At 35.6% G+C, this 26,457-nt stretch overlaps 1 protein-coding gene across 21 annotated transcripts in view; it reads right to left on the bottom strand.

Annotated features, from left to right (window-relative positions):
* Dnah6 (dynein axonemal heavy chain 6) overlaps positions 1–26,457 on the bottom strand; it is a 284,182-nt gene that overhangs the window by 171,004 nt on the left and 86,721 nt on the right. For 20 of the 21 annotated variants that reach the window (XR_007342085.1, XR_007342086.1, XR_007342087.1 and 17 more), the window contains 11 exons: positions 23,526–23,738; positions 22,723–22,815; positions 21,294–21,413; positions 17,002–17,182; positions 15,616–15,712; positions 14,142–14,361; positions 12,659–12,823; positions 12,432–12,545; positions 1,692–1,817; positions 1,448–1,603; positions 1,012–1,173 (listed from right to left, as the gene is read on the bottom strand). Coding sequence is in view for 18 of the 21 variants with exons in the window: in XM_015499875.2 (XP_015355361.1) it covers positions 1,012–1,173; positions 1,448–1,603; positions 1,692–1,817; positions 12,432–12,545; positions 12,659–12,823; positions 14,142–14,361; positions 15,616–15,712; positions 17,002–17,182; positions 21,294–21,413; positions 22,723–22,815; positions 23,526–23,738 (1,647 nt within the window). In the remaining 3 variants the exon portion in view is untranslated. The remainder of the gene's footprint in view (positions 1–1,011; positions 1,174–1,447; positions 1,604–1,691; positions 1,818–12,431; positions 12,546–12,658; positions 12,824–14,141; positions 14,362–15,615; positions 15,713–17,001; positions 17,183–21,293; positions 21,414–22,722; positions 22,816–23,525; positions 23,739–26,457) is intronic. The other variant, XM_048787435.1, reaches the window with a different exon arrangement.

The following is a 26,457-nucleotide window of genomic DNA, read 5'->3' as shown; positions in this document are numbered from 1 at the left end:
GTAGCAGTTACTCTGGTTGGCAGGGAGAAGGAGATGTTAAGCCCGAGGATTCATATGCATACTAAAGTTAGAAAGACACTGTTCTAAAAAGAAGCAGAGAGAGTAGAATAGAAATGAAAAAAAAAATCTATTAGCCCTGATACTTGGAATGCTTTCTTTGAATGGCAGAGGTTTCATGATGGTGTGTTGGCTCTTTTCTATGGGTTTAATATTCTGTTAAATTCCGTGATGAACTATATTCTTGATTGTGCTGTGCTAAGGGTTTACATTTTTATATTCAACCCCTAGACAAAACAAAGACAACATAACTATAGTTTTAAAATAGTATGTAAATTTCATCAGCCTTGGAAGTGAAAAGAAATGTGAAAGTGGAACAGAAAGTTGGCAGGTTGAACTGAACAAAGTCTTATTTAATGAACTGGCAGATCATGTTCACCACTAATGTATTGCAAATACAGAAATAAATTTATGTTTTAAAAGCAACTATCAGAAGAAGTGAAAACAAATAAGTATTCCTGTAAGTCAAAAAGTTTTTTTCAGCAGTCTGCAAAATCCAGGTGTTCTTATAATAACACTAAGGTGTTATTTGCCTTTTCCAATCTTCTTCTCTCATCAGGGTACAGAGTAGAAAAGCATCACTGATATGGTTTCAGTTTTTACACTGTAAATTACCATTAAGAAACCATTCTTCATCAAGTTTTGATATAATTTCAAATAATATTGACAATTTACCTAAAGCATTATTAAAATATTTGTCTCTTTAAAGAATACATATCTATGTAAGGCTAGATTTTCTTAAAATATTACAAGCAAAATAACATACTGCAATAGTCTGAATGTAGATTGATTCTTCTTCCTTGTTCTCTTTTTCCACTTTTAACCATTCTTTGCCCTGCTTCATTTCCGTTATTTGACATAACCTCATTGTTTCCTTGTTTTGTTATGTTGTGTTGCAAATATTGAAAGCCACACAAAACACTTAACGTTAGAATTCAGATAAGGGAAATGTACCTTGTAGTCCAAACCATCAGAACAGTTAAAGACCACACACTGGATGGCAAGAGCTTTTGCTAGGTCTTTGGTGGTCTCTGTTTTTCCAGTGCCAGCAGGACCAGCTGGTGCACCTCCTAGGTCAAGCTGCAAAGCCCCCATGAGGCAAAGATAGCAGCGATCCTGAAGAAATTAATAAATTGTCATCATTGAAGGGAATTGACTTTAGCTACAAATTTATGTCATTTCCTTTCTACAGGAGGGCCACTGGTTCCCATGTAGGGTTTTATACAATTGAAGTATACTCAATGGTCCATGTACATAATTAAAGTATGTAAATATCTGCTTTACAAAGATGTATCACAGCAAATTCCTTTAAAATTGTTAGATGAAACTTCTCATTGTTTTGACAAAAAAGCACTTGTATCAATATTAACCTAAGTGATCAGTCACTCACCGTGAGAGGAGTAATAACCAATCTTGGGCATGCTCCCAAATATTCATAGCCATAAGTGTACTGAGATAGTGCCATTCTAGCCACACAATTGTCTATGTCTACATCCCAATAATAGCGCAGTTGTCTCTGCCAGTCAAAGGATTCAACTTTGTCTACCTACATAAATGATTATGGATGAAATATATATTAGACACAATAATTTCAGGAAGAAGTATGTGATCTTACTTTTAAATGAAACATTTACCTTGGTGTTAACAAGCTCAGTGACTATATCTCTTGCATGCACATCAATAGTGATCAATGCAGTTATGATATTTCTGTGCAATTTAGGTAGACTGCCTCGAACTACTGTAGCCAGGGCATTTAATCTCTACAAATTAAAAAAAAAGTCATTGTCATAGTGAATTTTCAACATTAGCTTGCATACACATATTTTTACTACTAAAATTACACATTTCCTAAAATCATCTAGTTTTAAAAATTTATAGTTCTTTGACCAAACAATGCATTAACTCATTTAATTTCCATAAGACTTCTGTGAAGTATAAACTGTCTTTACTCCCATTTTACATTTGAGGAAACTGAAAGAGAGTAAAGCTACTTGATGACAGTCAAACAGTTATGAAGTAGCAAAATGAAACTTGAATAGACATTTGCTTCAAGGAAAGTGAGACCATACTCTTAACTACTATGATGTCTCGAAGGAAGACAGTTCTATCTAAAAATTGGATGTAGTTAAAGGTAATGCTCTTCATATTCAGGGAGAGTTTTTTTTTTTATTGATAATCAGGACACCTAAGCATTTTAATCAGGCCAATGGATGATTAAAGAAAAACATTTTTTGAAAATTTTAGCTCCTGATTCTCACCTAAGTTGTTAAATTGTTTACAAAGAGTGGTGCCACTGAAGGTCTTGCCCAGCTGGTTTGAATTTTCACTCACAACCCTAATCAGATGCCACCACTACATAGAGGTTAATGGAGTTTTCTCTAGTGGGTCATTTCCCCTTCCTACAGCTCTGGAGATGAAATTTCACTGAGGACATTCATGAGAGTAATTTCTCTTATTTCAAGAAAGTTTTTCTCTCCTTTTTCTGTTTTAAGGGTGAATCTTAAAAACTGCAATATTGCTTGGAAATGTAATTGAATTTGGGTTAAAGATTAGGTCTAGGTTCTTGTAAGATATATAGTTTGCAAATGTTTTTTTCCTGTTATCTAGGTTGCCTTCTCACTCTGAAGTGTTTCCTTTGCCACAAAAAGCTCTTTTGTCTGTTTGTTGATGCCATCCCACTCGTTACCTATGCTTTTGTTATTGTGTCCAACAAATAAAGGCCAAGGCCCATGCCTTGAAGCTTTTTCCCTGTTTTCTACTTTGAGTTTGACAGTTTCAGGTCTTACATTTAAAACTTTAATCCACTATGAGTGGACTTAAAAGTTAGCATATTACAGTGATGCATTCATATCAATGTTCATAGTTCAATTCACAATAGCTGAACTATGGAACCAACCTAGATGCCCTTCCACAGATAAGTAGATAAAGAAATTGTGGTATATAAACATAATGGAATATTACTCAGTCTTAAAGAAGAATGAAGAAAAAATGTTTGGGTTCCAAGATGGTGAAGTTTCCAACTCCCCCTCTCCACAGCTGTGATGACTTGGTGACTACCCAACACTCATACTGGAGTGACTCCCAGTGAGTGGTAGGACGTTTTCCCTCACAGGGGCTCCCATTCATGAATTTAAGCTTCATGGAGCATGTGTCAGGATTTTAAACAGCAGTTTGTTGCAAGCCCAGCCCAGGACGTGGGGAAACCAGAGTTGCTCTTTGCCACGGATGCTGGCCAGCAGCGCGGCGATGGAACCCCCCCGAAAGACGGGCGGACTTTGAGCACCGAGGATTTCTGGCAGCGCAGAGACACAGGGTTACTGATCCTTCAGGGCTGGTGTGGGCCAGACTGTGACCTACAACACTGCAGAGCACCAGACCAAGGACCGAATTCTGGACGTAGGGTAGGAACAGCCCAGTTCCCTCCACCTCTCTGGACACCCTGCCGTGGAAACGGGTGCTTGCCATCTTGGAAAATCTACCTCATCAACTTTTGGCGGGTGTAGCTGACAGCACGATGGGCATCTGAACAGGTGTGTGATTTGCAGCCCCCCCCCTACGCAGCTGTGATAACTCAAAACCTTTCTCACCAGCTCTCCTTGGGAATATGACAGAACAGGTTGCCGGTTTCCAACTCCCCCTCTCCACAGCTGTGATGACTTGGTGACTACCCAACACAGAGATAGTGCTCAGTTGATCAGAAGCACGGGGCAGCCAGGGGCCACCCACCCCGAGTGAACCCAGGGCTGTGGACAAGAGACCCATCAATTGGGGCCTGGTGGGCAGGAGAGGGGAGGGGGATAGAGATTGGAAGCTACCCAAAGAGACCAGGATTGGAGAGGCACCCAGCAGGTGAGAGAGAGCTGCTTCACACAGATTGCTTCCACCACCCTAAGGGCAGAGACCCTACCTGGAGTGCACAACGCCACCTACTGGAAGAGAAGAAAACAGAATTCTAACAGTGCATTTTCCCCCTTCTTTCCTTTTTTCTTTTTATCTTTTTCTTCTCTATTTTCCTCTTTTTTACATTCCTTTCTCTCTATCTCTTTCCTCCCCCTTTTTTCCTTCTTTTTTTACTTTTCTTCCTCATTCTCTTCCTTTCTCAACCTCCCAAGTGTTATTATTTCTATTACGTATAATTTACTAAATGCAAATAGGTGTTTGTTTCTATGCTTTTAGTGTCCTCCCATATACTTAACTACTGTAAAATACCTCCTGTCTATTTTCCTGCTAATAACTTCCTTCATTAGAGTTCTCCTCCAAAGTAGCTAACATATATTAACCCCATACCCTCTCATCTTTCCCCCTTAACATAATGTCCTATGCCTGACCCTCAGTTCTCTATACGTCACCAGAAACTATGCATTTTATGAAACTAATGAATAAATTTTAAATTATAATTGAATCCAACATCTCTAAACATAGAGACTAACTATAAATGTATTAATAACAGAAACTAGCTCATATATGATGTATAGTTGATATTGGGAACTGTTTACATTGTCTCCCATCACAAAGGAGAGATCTCGGAACTATATGAGAGCAATACAAATCTATAGGGGGAAAAAAAAACACAAAAGTCATACAGAGCTGGAAAGAAACGTGAGCAACATGAAAAGACAAGGAAAGAAAGGACCACAAACAATGCAGGGCAATTCAACATTAGAGGAGGTAACATCTATAGAAGAAAGAATGTCAGATAAAGATTTCAGGATATACATGGTTCAGATGATCTGGAGTCTCAAGGAAGACATTAGACAGCAAATGCAGACAATGAAAGATCACTTTGACAATGAATTACATAAACAAGTCCAAGAAGCAAAAGATCAACTCTACAGGGAGATAGAGGTTATACAAAAAAACCAAACAGAAATCCTGGAAATGAAGGAAATAATAAACCAAATTAAAATCTCAAATGAGACTATCACCAGAAGAGTAGAACACTTAGAAGACAGAACATCATTCAACGAAGACAAAGTATATCATCTCGAAAAGAGTGTAGACAGCACAAAGAGACTGATAAGAAATCATGAGCAGAACATCCAAGAAATATGGGATAGCATAAAACGACCAAATTTAAGAGTTATTGGGATAGAGGAAGGTATAGAGGTCCAAACCAAAGGAATGAGCAATCTGTTCAATGAAATAATTTTAGAAAACTTTCTAGACATGAAGAATGAAACAGAAATCCAAATCCTAGAAGCCTACAGGATGCCGAATGTACAAAACCACCAGAGACCCACACCAAGACACATTATAATGAAAATGTCCAACATACAGAACAAGGAGAGAATTTTAAAAGCCACAAGAGAAAGGAAGCAGATTACATTTAGGGGTAAACCTATGAGGTTAACGGCTGATCTTTCAACAAAGATCTGAAAGCTAGAAGATCCTGGAACAACATATTTCAAATGCTGAAAGATAATGTGTTCCAACCAAGAATCTTGTATCCAGCAAAATTAAGCTTCAGGTTTGAAGATGAAATAAAAACCTTTCATGATAAACAAAAGTTAAAAAGAATTTGCATCTAGAAAACTTGCGCTTCAAAACATCCTTGGCAAAACATTACATGAAGAGGAAATGAAAAACAACAATGAAAATCAACAGTGGGAAAAACTAATCAAAGAGGAAAAATAAATCGATTGAAATAACAAAAATAAACAAATATGGCTGGAAATACAAACCATATCTCAATAGTGACCCTAAATGTTAATGGCTTAAACTCACCAATCAAAAGACATAGGCTAGTAGACAGATGAAAAAAAATGATCCAACAATATGCTTCCTATAGGAGACTCATCTGATAGGAAAAGACATACAGGGACTGAAGGTGAAAGGTAAAAGTTGAAAGGTCCACTCACATGGACCTTGGAAGCAGGCAGGGGTGTCCATACTCATATCAAATAAAATAGACTTCAATCCAAAGTTAATCAAAAGGGATAAAGGACACTACATACTGCTCAAGGGAACCATACACCACCAAGACATAACAATCATTAATATATATGCCCCAAACAATGGTGCAGCTATGTTCATCAAACAAACTCTTCTCAAGTTCAAGAGTCAAATAGACCACAACACAATAATCATGAGTGATTTTAACACCCCTCTCTCACCACTGGACAGATCTTCCAAACAAAAGTTGAATAAAGAAACTATAGAACTCAATAACACAATTAATAACTTAGACTTAATTGACATATATAGAATATACCACCCACCATCAAGCAGATACACTTTTTTCTCAGCAGCACATGGATCTTTCTTAAAAATAGACCATATATTATGCAACAGGGCAACTCTTAGCAAATACCAAGGAGTAGAGATACTACCATGCATTTTATCTGATCATAATGGAATGAAATTGGAAATCAATGATAAAAAGGAAGAAAAATTCCTACATCACATGGAGAATGAACAATATGCTACTGATTGAACAAAGCATTACAGAAGACATCAAGGAGGAAATTAAAAAATTCTTAGAGGTAAATGAAAACACAGACACAACATACTGAAATCTCTGGGACACTATGAAAGCAGTAGTAAGAGGAAAACTCATTGCATGGAGTTCATTCCTTAAAAGAAGAAAAAGCCAACAAATAAATGACCTCACACTACATCTCAAAGCCCTAGAAAAAGAAGAACAAATCAGCAGCAAATGCAGAGGCAAGAAATAATTAAAATCAGAGCTGAAATCAATGAAATTGAAACAAAAGAAACAATTGAAAAAATTGACAAAACTTAAAGTTGGTTCTTTGAAAAAATAAATAAGATCGACAGACCCTTAGCCATGCTAATGAAGAGAAGAGAGAGAACCCAAATTACTAGCATATGGGATAAAAAAGGCAATATCACAACAGACACTACAGAAATACAGAAGATAATTAGAAATTATTTTGAAACCTTATACTCTAATAAAATAGAAGATAGTGAAGCCATCAATAAATTCATATGCTCTGTCCAGATTGGGTCAGAAAGATATACACAACTTAAACAGACCAATATCAAGTGAGGAAATAGAAGAAGCCATCAAAAGACTACCAACCAAGAAAATCCCAGGACTGGATGGATATACAGCCGAGTTTCACAAGACCTTTAAAGAAGAATTAATACCAATAATCTTCATTATATTTCAGGAAATAGAAAAAGAGGGAGTACTTCCAAATTCATTCTATGAGGCCAATATCACCCTGATTCCAAATCCAGACAAAGACACCTCAAAGAAAGAAAACTTCAGACCAATTTCTCTAATGAATATAGATGCAAAAATCCTCAATAAAATTCTGGCAAATTGGATACAAAAACATATCAAAAAGATCATGCACCATGATCAAGTGGGATTCATCCCCGAGATTCAAGGTTGGCTCAACACATGGAAATCAATAAATGTAATTCATCATATCAATAGACTTAAAGATAAGAACCATATGATCATCTCGATAGACACAGAAAAAGCATTTGACAAAATACAGCACCCCTTTATGTTCAAAACACTAGAAAAACTAGGGATAACAAGAACTTACCTCAACATGGTAAAAGCTATTTATGCTAAGCCTCAGGGCACCATCATTCTAAATGGATAAAAACTGAAGGCATTCCCTCTAAAATCTGGAACAAGACAGGGATGTCCTCTCTCACCACTTCTATTCAACATTGTTCTTTAAGCACTGGCCAGAGCAATTAGACAAAATGAAAGAAATTAAAGGAATAAACTATAGGAAAAGAAGAACTTAAACTAGCACTATTTGCTGATGATATGATTCTAGACCTAGAAGACCCAAAAAACTCTACCAAGAAACTTCTAGAACTAGTAAATGAATTCAGCAAAGTGGCAGGATATAAAATCAACACCCATAAATCAAAAGCATTTCTGTATATCAGTGACAAATCCTCTGAAAAGGAAATGAGGAAAACTACCCCATTCACAATATCCTCAAAAAAAAATACTTGGGAATCAACTTAACAAGAGAGATGAAAGATCTATACAATGAAAACTATAGAACCCTAAAGAGAGAAATAGAAGAAGACCTTAGAAGATGGAAAGATCTACCTTGCTCATGGATAGGCAGAATTAATATTATTAAAATAACCATATTACCAAAAGCACTATACAGGTTCAATGCAATTCCAATCAAAATCCCAGTGGCATTACTCATAGAAATAGAAAAAGCAATCATGACATTTATCTGGAAAAACAAGAGACCCAGAATAGTTAAAGCAATTCTAAGTAGGAAGAGTGAAACAGGTGGTATCGCTATACCAGACCTTAAACTATACTACAGAGCAATAGGAACAAAAACAGCATGGTAGTGGCACCAAAACAGGCTGGTAGACCAATTGTTACAGTATAGAGGACAAAGGACTAACCCACAAAATTACAACTACCTTATTTTAGACAAAGGTGCCAAAAGCATACACTGGAGAAAGGATAGCCTCTTCAACAAATGTTGCTGGGAAAACTGGAAATCCAGATGCAACAAAATTAAATTGAATCCCTATCTCTCACCATGCACAAAAGTTAACTCAAAATGGATCAAGGATCTAGGAATTAAACCAGAGACCCTGAGTCTAATAGAAGAAAAAATAGGACCTAATCTCCATCACGTGGGATTAGGCCCCAACTTTGTTAATAAGACACCTATAGCACAAGAATTAAAACCAAGAATCAACAAATGGGATGGATTCAAACTAAAAAGTTTTTTCTCAGCAAAAGAAATAATATGTGAGGTGAATAGGGAGCCTACATCCTGGGAATAAATTTTTACCCCTCACACATCAGATAGAGCTCTAATCTCTAGGGTATATAAAGAACTCAACAAGATAAGCACCAAAAAACAAATAATCCAATCAATAAATGAGCCAAGGACCTGAACAGACACTTCTCAGAAGAGGATATACAATCAATCAACAAATATACAAAAAAATGCTCATCATCTCTAGCAATCAGAGAAATGCAAATTAAAACCACCCTAAGATACCATTATCACTCCAGTAAGAATGGCAGCCATTATGAAGACAAACAACAACAAGTGCTGGTGAGGATGTGGGGAAAAAGGTATACTCATACACTGATGGTGGGACTGCAAATTAGTACAGCCAATTTGGAAAGCAGTATGGAGATTCCTTGGAAAGCTGGGAATGGAACCACCATTTGACCCAGCTGTCCCTCTCCTCGGTCTATACCCAAAGGTCTTCAAAACAGCAGACTACAGGGACACAGCCACATCAATGTTTATAGCAGCACAATTCACAATAGCTAAACTGTGGAGCCAACCTAGATGTCCTTCAATGGATGAATGGATAAAAAAATGTGGCATTTATACACAATGGAATATTACTCAGCACTAAAAAAGAATAAGATCATGGCTTTTGCAGGGATATGGATGGCATTAGAGCAGATTATGCTAAGTGAAGTTAGCCAATCCCCCAAAAACAAATGTCTTCTCTGATATAAGAGGGATGACTCAAAATGAGGTAGGGAGGGAGAGCATGGGAGGAAGATTACCTCTAGATAGGGAAGAGGGGTGGGAGGGAAAAGGAGGGAGAAGGGTAATAGTATGGATGGTGGAAGGAGACCCTTATCGTTATACAAAATACATGTATGAAGATGTGAATTTGGTGTCAACATACCTTATATACAGAGATATGATAAATTGTGGTATAAAGGTGTATTAAGAATTGTAATGCAAAATAATAATAATAAGAGAGCTCATGTATAATGGCAAAAAAAGAAACGTTTGTTTGGTTAAGGCAAAATCCACCCTCCTTTCTAGGTGTGCAGATGGACGTTGAAGAAAAGGGCAATAGCCCTTGGAACTCTCTTGTCAATTCCCATCCTGCAAATGGTGATTCAAGGGCACCTTTCAGTGTCCAGGACTGTGAAAGTCACACAGGAGCAGCTTGCTCCTGTGTCTCAGCAGCAGTATTGGCGAAATTACCCACCATGTCGACCCACTCTATTTGCTGAGTGATTGAACCACAGCTACTTTAGGCCTAGGCAAGATTAACTGGACCATAAATATTTTCCTGATGATAGTATATGCAGGTGTAATCAAGAGCCAACCATCTGTTTTGCTTATAATAAACTACCTCTGCAAGTAAAACTAAAACAAAACAAAAAGAAGAATGAAATTATGGCGTCTGCCAGTAAATGGATAGAACTGAAGACTAGTATGCTAAGTGAAATAAGTCAATCCATAAGAACCAAAGGCCAAATGTTTTCTTTGATATGCAGATGCTGATTTACAATAAAGGTGGCAGCTAGGGAAGAATAGAGGTACTTTGTATTAGGAAGAGGGGAATGAAGGAGGGAAGGGTTATGAGGGTAGGAATGATAGTAAAATGAATTAGATATTATTACCCTATGATTTTTTTTGTTTTCTATGACATTTTTATTAGTTCTAATCAGTTATACATGGTAGTATAAAGCTCTTCAATTCATTTATATACAAACAGAGCACAATTTTTCACTTCTCTTGTTGTACATGAAGTATGTGAAGTACCATTCGTGCAATCATACATGTACGTAGGGTAATGATGTCAGTCTCATTACACCATCTTTCCTACACCCATGCCTCCTCCCTCCCTTCCCCTTGGCCCCATCCAAAGATCCTCCACTAATTCCATGTACCCTCCCCCCCAACATTATGGATTAGCATCCACTTATCAGAGAAAACATTTGGCCCCTGGTTTGGGGGATTGGCATGATATTCTCCAACTCCATCCATTTACCTGCAAATGCCATAATTTTATTCTCTTTTAATTCTGAGTAATATTCAATTGTGTATATGTGCATGGTTTCTTTATCCATTCATCTATTGAAGGGCATCTAGGTTGGTTCCACAGTTTAGCTATTGTGAGTTGTGCTGCTATAAACATTGATATGGCTGTGTCACTGTAGTATGCTGTTTTTAAGTCCTTTGGGTATAGATGGAGGAGTGGGACAGGTGGGTCAAATGGTGGTTCCATTCCAAATTACTAAGGAATCTCCATACTGCTTTCCAGATTGGCTGCACTAATTTACAATCCCACCAGCAATGTATGAGTGTTCTATGTGCATATATGATTATGTGACCAGTATATCTCTACATCATATACAATCAGAAGAATGAGAAGTTATTCTGCATCTATGTATGATGTATCAAAATGCAGTCTACTATCATGTATAACTAATTAGAACAAATTTTTTAAGAAGCTCAATATCATCACTAATCCTCAGGAAAATGACAATCAAAAGCAACATGTAATATTACTTCAAAACTGGTAGGATGACTACTATCAAAAATAAAAGGAGGGGCTGGGGATGTGGCTCAAGCGGTAGTGTGCTCGCCTGGCATGCACGGGGCACTGGGTTCGATCCTCAGCACCACATAAAAATAAAATAAGGATGTTGTGTCCACCAACAACTAATAAATAAATAAATAAATAGATATTTAAAAAATAAAAATAAAATAAAAGGACAACAAGTGTTGGCAAGAATGTGTAGATAAGAGAACATAGGAATGATGCAGCCACTGTGGAAAATAACATAGAAGTTTTCCAAAGAAATTTAACATAGAATTGCTATATGACTCAGCAATCCCGCTTCTGGACACATATAAAAAAGAACTGAAATCAGGATCTTGAGGAGGTATCTTAGTTCTATGTTAATAGCATCAATGTTCACAATAGCCGAGATGTAGAAACAATCTAAAAGTCCAGTAACTGATGAATAGATAAAGGAAATGTGGCATAAATATACAACAGAATATCATTCAGCCTTAAAAAGAAGGAAATCATATGCAATAATTTGGATGAATGTCTTAATGTCTTTTAGACATTAAGCTAAGTGAAATGAGCCAGTCACAGAGAGAAAAATAATGAATGATTCCACTTATATAAGGTATCTTAAATAGGCAGACCCATAGAAACAGAGTACAATTGTGGTTGCCAAGGGATGGGGAAATGGAAAAATAGGAAGTTGCTTTATAAAGTTTCAGTTACGCAAGATGACTAGGTTCTAGGGATCCGTTATACAGCATTATGCTATTGTTAACAATATTGTATTGTGTACTTAAAAATGTTTTAAAGAAGATAGACCTTCTAAGCACAGTTATTCCTTAAAAGCTGCAAATCATGAGAACTGATGTTTTCCTCTTGAACTGTTTTTCTTCTATTTTTTAAGTACTCATATGAATACTAAACAAACATAAAGGTAATGTCCCTAAGAATAGTGGAACATGCACAATTTTAGTAAGAATCTCAAAGCTTTGAAAAGTTGTGTCAGAGCATTAGAATTGCTGAAAAATAAAACAAATGTATACAAACCATTCAAATAAAAACCACTGAAACTGTACCTCATGTGAACATATTCCATGTCACTCTGTTAAAAATCTCACCTCGAAATTTACTGTTTCAAAAGCTTCTAGGGCCTCTATGTGATTGCTGTCTTCTGTTTCCAGACATTCAGTCAAATCACGGCACCACATAATTTGAGAAATTGTCAGGATAATCTGAGGGGTGGGGGCAGAGAAAAGAAAACAAAAACAAACATCCTCATTAATTTTGATGTATCTCACCAAAGAAGAATCCAGAAATGGAAATTTAACCAGTTTGCTTGTGTTACTTGAGAAGGGTGGCCTGCCACCACCCATTGTGTCCTTGGTTTCCCCTGATAATCAGCAATGGCAGCTTTGCTCAGGCGCCGCAGAGATGTGAACATGGCCTCTTCCACTTTACCAAGCCATTCCTCCACATTGCCTCGAGCCTTGAGGCCTTTTCCCAAGCCAACCTAGAAGGTAATCAGAGCAATGATATAATGGTTCAGGTAGGACTTGTAAGCTACACAAATCTTCTTTATTTCTATAACAGATCCCTAAGTTATATAAATACTGAAAGCTGAAAACAAATACTAGAATTTTCTATTGCCATCCCATCATCCTCCTCCAACATATAAATACTGCACTGTTTTACTGTTTACTCTTGGAGCCAACTCCTTATAAGAGGAATATATACGTGCTACATGAATTTCTTCAATTATTTCCATTTTTGTACTTATCATCAGATTTTTATTCCCAACGTTTCCTCTAAACCTGTTCTCATTAAAGTTACCCATGTCCTCCCAACTGAAAGGTCCAATTGACACTCTTTAGTACGTCTCATGTTTATTTCTTAGACTTCAAATGACCTAAATATTTGCTTGTTTTGGACACCTTCATCTGTTCTTCTAACCTCCCTTTAAATTTCATGTTTCCCCAAGACTCTATCCTTAATCCTACCCTTTTTCTTCTTCTGCACCATGAGCAAAATCTTTTGCAAGAAGTTCAATTCAGGATAAAAATAAATGTTTATGGGGTCCCACTCCTCCTACAGATACACTATTATGCTCCAACTGAACCTAATTCCTTGGCATTTCTTTGCATAGTTCTTCTGTCTATAATGCTTTTCACTTTTGTGACCATACAACAGATACTTATCACCTTTTTTTTTTTTTTACTGTATATGTGTGTGTGTGTGTGTGTGTGTGTACATGCATGGCACTTGCTTGATTCCTCACAGTCGGCCAATACATTCATTCTCTTAGTGTTCACCATATTCTAGGTGCTGTGAAATGCACTGGAGATGCTACTACTAGTAACTAACACACAATGCTCACTGGGTATTGCTTTAAGTACCCAGTAAAATTCATATAAAGTAATACCTGAAAGTTATCACGCCACTAATCAGGTACTAATCCTCACTTTATATAGGTGATTAAATGGTGTCTTAAATCTAGGTGGCCTGGCAAAGAACTGGCACTCTAAACTAATCTACTATTTTGCCTCTTGTGGAGAGTTGGGTAAGACATGTTTCCTGTTTTCTCCACTTTGTTTCTAAGAACAGAGCACATGTCTCTGTTACAGCATTTTCTGTGTGATTTTTAATTGTTTGATAATTTCTCCATTAGAGTTTGAGTTCTGTCAGAACAAAGGTTTTTTTCTTGGTTATCCTTGAAACCACTGAGCTCGTAGAGCACCTGGCATGCTTAGAATGAGAATGTGCAGATATCTACCCCAGCACTGGGAGAGTAACAATTTATCTTTGAGGATTTATAAACAAAAGCACCTCACCCTTTCTCCCTCTGGTGACAGCATCGCTAAGATATCATTAGTGTAAACCTTTTCCGGCTCTCCGTCAATATTAGGAATTCTTCCTTCAGCAGGAGGCATGAGAGCAAATTCAAGCCTTGAAATGGAGTCAAAGCATTTCCTTAAGTGAGGCTGAACAGCCTGTGGATTTCGTGTCTGGGCCAAGATTTCCAGAAGTTCATCATTTGACAAGAAGTAAAATCTGTATTCAAGAGAATCTTTAAAATATAACTTGAAATTGAAGCTAAGCCTTAGGCAGATATAGAAGATAAATTACTTAGGCACATCTCTTCTAATCCACTAATTTCCTGGACCTTTATTTATACTAGATCTGGATTCATGGGGAAACCACATTTCTCTTAATAAATTTTCTATAAATATTAGTGATGATGCAGTTCAAATACCTAGAATTGACATAGATATTTTTCATAAAATATTATAAAATTGCTAGCTTTTGTTATGATACTGATTTATTAACATCTGTATTACTAGCATTTGAGCTCCTAGGGTGAAGATATATTATTTCTTCTCCCTAGAATCCATCTTGCCTAGTAACTCACACATACCTACTATTCTATACATTATTTGTTCAATAGGTGAATGAGTGTTTTCAGGAACCTTATTTGGTTCTATTAATGTATAGTGGGTAATCATTATGATTCAAAAGCATATGCTGGTCCCTGAAGCATGTGCTATGTTGAAAGTCACAGAATATTATTTTGCCAATTAACCATTTACAACTATATAAAGGCTATACTTGTGCAAAGAAAACTATTTTGTGTATGTTTCATTGTCATTATCAGCAAGACGGGTTTAAAAAATGTAAACTTATAGAATAAGGGTTTGGTAAGTTATAGCCCACATGACAAATCAGGCCTGCCATCTGTTGTTGTCAATAAAGATCTTTTGTCACACTGACATGCAGATATACTTTGTATGGCTTCTTTTGGGCTACAATAGGGGAGTTGAGTATTTGCAACAAACTGTATGGCCTGCAAATCTTTAAATATTTACTCGGTGGCCTTTTATTTAAAAAGAAAGACTGATCCCTGCTCTAAATAATGAAATATTCTTCTAAATTTGTCTTTAGTAATACATTTTCTATATTATGTTTAATTTATCCAAAAGTATTTGATTGTCTTGTATAGCTAATCTGAGTTTCCTTAATTCCAGTATGCCTTGCTGATTTTATTTCTCTGATTGATTTCTTTATAATGCTATTTAAAAACAATGCTTGTAATGCTTTTACAACAACTTAAATAAAAATTGGTTTGGAATAAAAAGAATCCTTCCAGCACTTATCCACTTAAATCTTTACCAAATATTGATAACTTATTCTTCAGACTTACACTCCCAATCAAAATACAAGCTGGATTTTCATTGTCACAAATCTTTCTTGCTTCTCTCTCTGCTGGAAAACTATTAAAAAATGCCTTAGGTTGCCTTATAAACTTACCTTGGAAAGATAACTCTTTTGGATTCTAAATAGGCCTCTAGACACTTCTGAATTTGGTCAAGTAATGCATTATTGTTTTGAAAAGTTTCCAGAAGTCCTGTTCATTGAAAAAAAATAGTATTGTCAAAATTGTATTTAAATAGAGACTATGACTTTAAATGAAAGTAAAATATAATACTCAAATTTTAAAAACCTTAGCTTTACTTGATAGAAGAATGGACTAATAAAAGTGTGGAATTGGCTAAGAATTTAACATTACTTTTAATAACAACATTAATTTTAATATTTGCCATATATTAACAAATATATTTGAAATATAGTTGGCTTCGATTTTTAGAAGTCTGGGAGAACACAAACAAAAGCCAGGTATTTGCCTTCTCCTTCATTTTCCAAATAAAGCCAGTCTCAAGAACCTCCCCATTCTCTGTCACTTTCTTACTTTTACTATCCTCTGTATCCTCTGCTATCTTTAAAGGACAAAACTGGAGCAATGGAACACTATTTCTTCATTACTAATCCTTGGTTCCATCTTTCCATATAGGTTTTTCTTTCTGTTTGTTTCTTATATAAGATTTTTTGGAAAGAGAGCACAATCCAACAACCTTCCCTTGCTTGGCAGGGAAGTTGTCTGGGAATATTCACCAAGATAGTCTATGTGTTGCCATTTGCTATATGATAAGCAGGTTTGATGAGACTTTGGTCTAAAGAGTAGTATTACCATGTATATGCACCCAGAAAGATTGGTTTCATACCCAGAGAACAGAATTTATTAAAACATTTCAACTTTGAGTCTAGAATTGCAGTAAGTGGTAATATTTTTAACTAGTATTAATTAATGAATTAAAAATAAGGTGTGGGGCTGGGGCTGTAGCTCAGTGGTAGAGCACTTGGCTCACACATGTGAAGCACTGGGTTCGATCCTCAGCACCACATAAAAATAAACAAAATAAAGATATTGTGCCCATGTATAACTAAAAAAAAATATTTAAAAAAAATAAAAATAAAAATAAAATAAAATAAAAATAAGGTGTGGAAATTTTTGTGCTTATGTCTGTGGGAAACTTTGATACAGTAAGTCAACTGAATATAAATATATGTCTTGTTGACATTGTGAAACTGTAAAAAAAGTCAAAATTGTTAAAAAAAATGTGAGGTAGAAACATTATTGATACCCTGTGTCAACATCCTCAAATTATAAAAATAGAAAAAAGAGAAGTAAATACTTATTTTCCAACATTACACATTAAGCTGAGAGATGATAATAATAAAAGGTACAGTGTTCCATGAAGTGTTAAAAGTACCATATACTATTAAATTCTTATAGATGACAAACATTTTAGATGATTGCAAAATCTTTTTACTTGTGTTTAAAAATTTGTTTTATACCAGGTTGAGTAGAAGCTCGAAGAGCATTAGGCAGCCGGTTCACTTTCCTCATGATTTCTTTCCATGATTTATCCACTTGAAGGAACATCTTGGCCTCTGCAGGCAATTGCCTCTGAATATCTGGAGCATTAAAAATACTTTCTAGGTAGAGCCAGTTTCTTTGGCAGGTAAGCCATTCTTCCTAGGAGAAAAATATGGGCTCTATCAAAATTTAACTTTCAAATATAAGATATTCAGTTACATTAAAAACTACCACATGGTGGGGCTGGGATTGTGGCTCAGTGGTAGAGTGCTTGCCTAGCATGTGTGAGGCACTGGGTTGGATCCTCATCACCACATAAAGATAAATAAATAAATATATTGTGTACATCTACAACTAAAAAAATATTTTAAAAACCTTATCAAATGGGGAATTACTATATCTTTTCTCCTGAGGATTCATGGTTCCTTCCATGTACTTTGAAATGAAATTTTCTTAAAGGGTCCAAGACTCACCTCCACCTGATTTCACCCCACTGTCCATTGATTAGTGTTACAATGAGTCTGCAGCATGATTAAATGCCTGGAAGAAACAAGCTAGGGGGAGATGAGATCCTTACTTAATTAACATGAAGGGTTGGGAAAGTGGCAAGTTTAGTGACTATTCCAAATTTACCCTGGGTTACCATGAAAAAATTTGTTTTGGATTAGGGTTTCACTGTGTTGCTGAGGCTGGCCTCAAGTCTGTAATCCTCCTGCTTCCTTAGCTTCCTGAGTAGGTGTGACTATAGGTGTGCAATATTGTGCTTGGGTTTTTTTTTCTTTCTAAATCATGAAGCTTTTCTTTGCATTTTTAAAAATTTGTGTTTTAGTTGTAGATGGACACAATATCTTTATTTTTATTTTTTTATTTTTATGTGGTACTGGGTATCGAACCCAAGGCCTCTTGTGTATGAGGCAAGTGCTCTACCACTGAGCCCCAGCCCTTTGCATTTTTTTAAGAAAGGAAAAAATCATAAAACCTGCTCATAACAAAACATGTGGGAAGTATAAAAGTCTAGGAGAATGAAGAAAATCATGCATTGTATCTCCTTTTAGAGAAAACTATTGTTAATAAAAGAAACCAGAACATTTTTTCAAATATGTGTTGATTGATTATACATCATTTTCTGAAGTGTCTCCTCAGGTCCTTGGCCCATTGATTGATTGGGTTATTTGTGGGGTTTTTTTTTTGTGTGTGTGTCTATTTTTTTGAGTTCTTTATATACACTAGTGATTAGTGCTCTATCTGATAAGTGAGGGATAAAGATTTGCTCCCAAGATGTAGGTTATCCTCTCTATTCACCTCACAGATTGTTTCTTTTGCTGAGAAGAAACTTTTTAGTTTGAGTCCATCCCATTTATTGATTCTTGGTTTCAATTTTTGTGCCACAGGAGTCTTATTAAGGAAGTTGGGGCCTAATCCCACATGATGGAGATTAGGGCCTACTTTTTCTTCTATTAGACGCAGGGTCTCTGGTTGTATTCCTAAGTCCTTGATCCATTTTGAGTTAACTTTTGTGCATGGTGAGAGAGAGGGGTTTAATTTCATTTTGTTGCATATGGATTCCCAGTTTTCCCAGCACTATTTGTTGAAGAGGCTATCTTTTCTCCAATGCATGTTCTTGGCACCTTTGTCTAATATAGCCTAATTGTAAATTTGTGGGTTAGTCTCTGTGTCCTCTATTCTGTACCATTGGTCTACCAGTCTGTTTTGGTGCCAACACCATGCTGTTTTTGTTACTATTGCTCTGTAGTATAGTTTAAGGTCTGGTATAGTGATGCCACCTGCTTCACTCTTCCTGATAAGGATTGCTTTAGCTATTCTGAGTCTCTTATTTTCTAGTTGAATTTCATGAGAAATGCAAATCAAAACCACTCAAACATTTCATCTCACTCCAGTCAGAATGGCAGCTATTATGCATTCAAACAACAATAATTGTTGGCAAGAATGGGGGAAAAAAGTACACTCATATACTGCTGGTAGGACTGCTAATTGGTACAGCCAATATGGAAATCAGTATGGAGATTCCTTGGAAAACTGGGAATGGAACCCCCCTTGACCCAGCTGTCCCTCTCCTCGGTCTATACCCAAAGGTCTTAAAAACAGCATACTACAGGGACACAGCCACATCAATGTTTATATCAGCACAAATCACAATAGCTAAATTGTGGAACTCCTAGATGCCCTTCAATAGATGAATAGATTAAAAAATGTGGCATATATACACAATGGAATATTACTCAGCAATAAAAGAGAACAAAATCATGGCATTTGTAGGTAAATGGATGGAGTTAAAGAAGATAATGCTAAGTGAAGTTAACCAATCCCAAAAAAACCAAATGCCCAATGTTTTCTTTGATATAAGGAGGCTGATTCATAGTGGGATAGGGAGAGTGAGCATGGGAGGAATAGACGAACTCTGGATAGGGCAGAGGGGTGGGGGGGAAGGGAGGGGGCATGGTTAATTAATGATGGTTGAATATGATAATCATTGTTATCCAAAATACATATATGAAGACACAAATTGGTGTGAATATAGTATATATACAAGCAGAGATATGAAAAATTGTGCTCTATATATGTAGTAAGAATTGTAATGCATTCTGCTGTTATATATAAATAAAAAAAGGAACTTATGAGGGCTAGGGTTGTGGTTCAGTGGTAGAGCACTTTCCTAGCATTGATGTGAGGCATTGGATTTGATTCTCAGCACCACATATAAGTAAATGAATAAAAGGAAAAAAATAAAAATAAAAGAAACCAGAAATGCAGGGTCAGAAATCAAAGTCTATAGACTTTACCTGTCCTTAAGGTCTCCTGCCATTGCAAGTGTGGGCCCAACATCTATTAGAGAGTTTCTTACTTCTCACTCTAGAGATGGGAGTTACACCTATATGTGTTTCAACCTGGTTTTTCTATGGTCTCATACTTTCCAGACAATGAATTCTCTGAGGGTCCCCACTATTCAGTACAGGCTTCTTTTAAGAACCCTCTGTGAAAATATGCCCTTTGACTTTGGTCTGTAGTCCCTTCATAAGGCTCATCATCAGTGCAGAGGCTGGACCTGGGTCAGCTGTGTAGTATTCATTGAAGAGGATGGTTTTCTGAAAAGTTTCCTTTGAAATAAAGGTGAGAAGGCTAGGGGAGTAGCTCAGTATTAGAGTGCTTGACTAGTATGTGTGAGGCTCTGAGTTTGATTTCTAGCACTGCAAAAAAAATCTATCTATCTATCCTGGAATAAGTTACATTTTTCCAATTACTGATCTTATTATTTCACATAAAACTTTTCATATTAGAATATGTAGAAAACTTAAACATAATTAAATCAAGCTAAACATCTGATGTGTAAAAGAGAAGAAAGTAGATAGGAAGAAAGTGAGATTGGTATGAATGAGTTCTTGTCTTGTTTGGGGATAAGTTGAGGTACAATAAAAAAGAGGAGTGTGCCACAAGGAAGCATTCCAAGGGGCTTCAAGCAACAATAAATATTCTTCCAGAAAACATAAGGTTGTTGTTCCAAGGTGCTTAAGGTGGACCAGGATATGGCACTCAGGCCCTTGTGGGATCCTCCCCTCTTGAGTGTGGTACACCTATGACTTGCTTCTACCCATACAGAATGTGGCAAAGGCAACAGGATGTGCATGATTACATTTGTGCTTAATAACAATGAAGCAGCTATCTTGCCAGGAGATTTTCTTTTCCTTGCTAGACTGATGAAGTAAGTGGCCATGTTGCAGAAATCTACCCAAAGAAAAACTGAGTAACATCTAGGAGCTGAGGATGACCTCCATATGAGATCCAGTAAGATATTGAAGCCTTTATTTCCAGAGTTGCAAGGAAATAATTTCTTGAAGTAAGGGAGCCTGGAAGTGGATCCTTCCCCAGATGAACCTTTGGTGAGAATCCTGTCTGGCTCGCATTTTTTATAACAGCCTTGTGAGACCCTGAACAGGCCCAGTACAACCATGTCTGAACTCTTGGACCATAGAAACTTAGATAATAAATATATATTGTTTTACACTATCAATAAATGTACCTTGCTTAAGTTTGTGATATTTCGTTTCATGGAAAAATAACAATACAAGCTGCATAATTATGTAAAGAGCTCAATACATGTGTATTTTCCTTACATTCCAGATATAATAATATCAAAAATTAAATCATACATTTCTAAATTATATAGTATTTAAATAGTGAAACAAACATTTCTAAGGGCCTTATGGCTCTCCAGTTCTTGGAGGCTCTGTATTGAAATTACTCTCTTACTTACCAATGTTTGATTAAACAAAGCAAGTTGTTTTTGCCAATCATCCACTCGTGCCTTAAGGGGACCTACATAACGTGATGAGGCAATGGTTGCAATATTGATAGTGCTGTCATCAAGAAGGACCTTTAAGAAAAAGTGGAGAAAATACATGCAATACCATGCATTTGTGCTTTCAGTGATATTTCAGATGTTCAATCCCAAGAGTCCATTTAAAGGCCAACTTTGGGAACAAACAGTTGTAGCTTTAACTACTTTCTACCCATCTATTTTCTCTGCTTATTCCCTTCACTCTGGCAACAACTCTATCATGCAGGGACTTTTGACTACCAAATCTCTGCAGTTCTTATAATTATTAATGGCATTTTATTGGGTTCAACACTTTTTTTCCCTGCTTACTGCTCAGTAAATGGCACCTTCTTTATATAATTTAGTCACACAAGCATACCTTCATTGCTCATCATACATTATATTTGTAAAATCAGCTTTCTTCTGTTCAATAGTTAACATTTTCCTTCAACTATCTCAAGTAAGATGAAATTAAAATTCATATCAAGTTCTGAAGGTCTAGATAGTTTTCCTGTTACCTTCCTCCCTACTGTTCCCCTTTACACAACAATATTCTCACAGAACATGTGGACTTAAAAAGATGTGTCTATTAATCTGGAAGATTTAATTGTTTGTTTTAATCATAAACTTCTGGAAGCAGAAACCCCATCAGTTGGCATTACTTGGCCACATACCAAATGCCCTTTATTTTGAATTTGCTCTTCTATCTATTGCCCAAAGTAATGTCTAGTCTTGCTCTTCCAACCTACACCTGGAAAAAGTCATTGTATTTCCAATTTTGGCCTGGATACCTCCTTAGACTAGGGCTTAGCCTTTTAATTTGGGCTATATGACCCAAATTCCTTTGCCAAACAAATGTGCCTTTATATTTCAAGTGACTAAACATATTTCAACCATGGGTTAGATTTATCTTATTTTGTGATTCATACAGCATGACCACCTACTCCTTATATCAGCAAATTAAGGTGAACTCTTATTGTGCTCATTTATGTTTATTTGCTTCATTGAAACATTTCGAAATACCCTTTATTCTCTTTGGTATTTCTCAGCTGCCACTGTTGAGGTCTGGCTTTTCTTGGCTGATGTATGAAGAATTCTATGATCACTTCAGCCATAACTGATCTCTTTGTTTTTATGGTGCTATCAACTACAAGTACTGTAACTCTTAAATATATATGTCACTTTCATTTCCTAGATAAATATTTCGTGTATAAGTATTCAAGTCAATTATTCATATTCATATCTTGTTTCCAAATTTGATTTTTCCTTCACTTATGTTTCATCAACTCATCTCAGTATATCATAAAAAAATTTTGGAAGTATGATCAGGATCTTTACCATAAATTTTAACAACCCAGTTACCCACCTGTATGTCATCTGTGCCTCCCAGGATAAATACATCTTTAGTGTCACGATGAGGCAGAACAACAAATTCAGTTGTTTTCCAAGAGTCTTCCACCTTAGAAATAACACAAGATTTTGGAAAATCTAAATTCATTTATGTTTAGGTACTCAATCAGTGGATGTGAAATAAGAATAAGAAAAAACTCTATAATTATCCTATTTTCCCGCTTACTGCCCCTAAAATTCTTAAACATGTCTTCTTGGTAAGGTGATGACATTGATTTGCTTACTTTTATTTGATTAATGTTGACACATAAAAATAACTCATGGTAATTCAATATGCATTGCCTTTCATCTTATGCTTTAAATTAAAAATATTCTTTTATGTAGGCAACTGGAAGATTTGCATGCATTTAAGGGCAAGGAGATAGTGTTGTAAGTAGTAAAGCTGTTTGAAATATTTAACACAGTTTTCTTTGGTAGTTTGGCAAATAATGTATTTTTCTCTAAACATCTAACAGATGTTCCTTGGTATATGGGTTTCCTATAAAAGAATGCACATTTCAAATCTTATTGCCATCAAGTTTCTGTTGGGAGACAGGTGAGACAGAAAGAGGGAACTTACAGAGATAATATTAATAATAATGATAATTAATAATACATAATAAATGTAAGAAGAGAATAAAGGGATGCTGATAATAAGAGGGTACAAACTGCAATGGTAAAAAATCCACTTAGATAATAAAAAATTGGTGATATTTATGTTGAGTCTGAAAACCTTTAATTCTCTGATTTTAAGAATAAATATGTATTTTCCAGAATTACCTTTTTAAGAATTATTTCCAAGGAAGCTTCTCCAGAAGCCTGTCCAGATATGTCCTGGATTTCTTGGCCAAAATCAAACACATGCAATTCGGAGAGCCTCTCCAAGGTTAATGGAATTTCAGTATCCACCAGGGAGGCATCAACGGTTTGTTCAATAGCTGTCCAATGTCTAGGCTTCAAAGTTGGGTTCCTCAAGTCAATGATAACTGGAAGCTGGAAAACAAACATTCTCAGAGACACCAATGCTGGGGGACAAAAAGACAGTCAATGTAGATAATAAATAATTTGGTCCAACTGGGAAAATAGGGTCTGAGTGGAAAGGAAAGAAAATCAAATGCTGACATCTCCAACTCCCTTCCCCACTTCCAATCTGTTGCTAAGGTAATCTGCCCCAGGAATTGTTTCTCACTGCAGGGAGTTGTTCATTAATGCTTCCTGGGCTGGTCTTCTCCTACCTCTACCCGGTACAGCTTCATTCCACCCTTGGATCACTCCACCTTCACCTTTTAGACACATACACAGATGTGGAGAGGGAGAGGGAATGGCAAGATAAGAGAAGAAGGAGGGCTGAGAACAAAGACATTCTAAAATGTATAAAAAGGGCAGGACACCCCCATTTCTTACTAATAATACTAATTCTATACAATATCTTCTAGAAACCAAGAGGGAATAGTTCCCAACTCATTTTATGAGGCAGCATTACCCTGATACTAAAGCAATGTAATAAGATTACAAGAATACTGTAAATCAATGTTCCTCATGAATATAAGCACAAAAACCACAAACCAGTATAGTATACAGAAATAGACTAAAGCATATAGTCAGATGACTTTTGGCAATAGTGAAAAGGTGATTCAATGGAAAAAGGATAGACTTTTCAAATATTGGAGCTCAATAAATTGGATATCCATATGTAAAAAAGTAAAACTTACATATACCCTAATACTTCATGCAAAAATAAACCATTTACCTAAACACAGAAAGCTAAACTGCAAAACTTCTGGAAGAAAACACAAAGAAAGCATACATGTTGTCTTAGATTTTACAAAAAGTGTTTGGATAATATACTAAAAGCTTGATCTGCAAAAGAAAAAAATTATAAAGTGGATTTTATCCAAATTAAAATCTTTTTGCTTTGTAAAAGTTACTGTGCAAGGATTAAAAGTCATTGACTGGTAGAAAATAATTTCAGTATATATTTGAAAAAAAGAATCATAGCCAGGATACTTTAATAACTCTTAAGATTCAATTATAATAAAGCAAACAATCCATTTAGCCCATTAAGTCCCAAGTTTTCAACTCTGTAAATATTTAACAAAATTGACACAGATGCATTATAATAGGTTGGAACTCAAAATCTAGAGCTTATATATCCTTCATTTTTTCATACACACACACACACACACACACACATGGAAATGCTTTTTTAAAAATGTTCTTATCATTCATCTATTTGAATAGAGATCTAAAACAATTATTTCAAAGTTACTAAGTAGTATATTTGTTTCTCAATTTAAGTTTTTATAAGTGGTCTATATCTGGGATAATGGGACAAAATGGGTTAAAATGGGCAAAAGATCTGCACAGACATTTCACCAAAGAACTAGGTGTATGGTAAATAGAATATGAAAAGATGTTCACTAGAAAAATGCAAACTATGAACAGTATGAGATGCTACTACATATCTATTAGAATGACTAAAATTAAAATAAACAAGTAAACAAAAAACAAAGCAAAAAAGCTCCCTCCCAATAATAAGTGCTGGTGAGAATGAAGAGAAATAGATTCTTGTACTTTGCTGGTGCAAAGAAAACTAGCAGTTTCACATAAAGCTAAACACATATTTATAATAAAATATAAAAATTCTAATTAATAGTTATTTACTCACATGAATTGATAACTCTTATTCACACAAAAGCCATACTTGGATGTTTATAACTGTTTTGTTTATAATCATTTAAAAAAACCTCAAAGAAATCCAGATGTCTTTCAAGAGTTGATGAATAAAGTGGTACATCTATATGACAGACTACTACCATCAGTTAAAACAAACTATTAATATGTAAATATGAAGGAATCTTTAAAAATTCTAATTAACAGTTAATGCAATTATCAACTCTATCTAATCTTAGAATATTTTCATCACCCCAGTACAACCAATACCTACAGTATTTCTTAGTACTGCTATCTCTCCCTCCCCACAATGCCTGGTAACCAGGAATCCATCTTTTTAAAAGGATATTCTGGATATTTCATATAAATGACATCATGTACCATGAAGGGTTTTTGGTGAATAGCTTATTTTACTTACCAAAATGTTTTTGAGATTCCATCTATGTTGCAGTGTATCAGTGTTTCATTTCTTTTTACTGCTAAATAATATATAAGTGCTAAATAATATGTCACTGTATGGATACATCATATTTTGTTTCTCCATTTATTAGCTGTGAACATTTCAGTTTTTTCCTATGTTAGGCTGCTATGAACATTAATACAAAATTTTTGTGAACATAGGTTTCAATACTTTTCGGTAAATACGTAGGAGTGGAATTAGTTACATGGTACCTCTATGTTTAACATTTTGAGAAACCACCAAACTGTTTTCTAAAGTGGCTGTACTGTGTTACAATCCTACCAGAAACATATGAGGGTTCCAATTTCTCCAGCTCTCTTCCAAAATTTATATATAATCTTTTTTGATCATAGTCATTCTAATAGTTGTGAAGTAGTATTTCATTGTGGCTTTGATTTGCATTTCCCTAAAAACTAACAATGTTCAGCATCTTTTTTTTTATTTTTAATTTTTTATTGTGGGTTGTTCAAAACATTACAAATTTCTTGACATATCATATTCCACACTTTGATTCAAGTGGGTTATGAACTCCCACCTTCACCCCATACACAGATTGCAGAATCACATCAGTTACACATA

This window comes from Marmota marmota, unplaced genomic scaffold, assembly GCF_001458135.2.
Source record: "Marmota marmota marmota unplaced genomic scaffold, marMar, whole genome shotgun sequence".
NCBI classification, from domain to species: Eukaryota; Metazoa; Chordata; class Mammalia; order Rodentia; family Sciuridae; genus Marmota; species Marmota marmota.
Note: the sequence above shows the minus strand (reverse complement) of the source record. Positions and strands in the feature narration are given on the sequence as shown.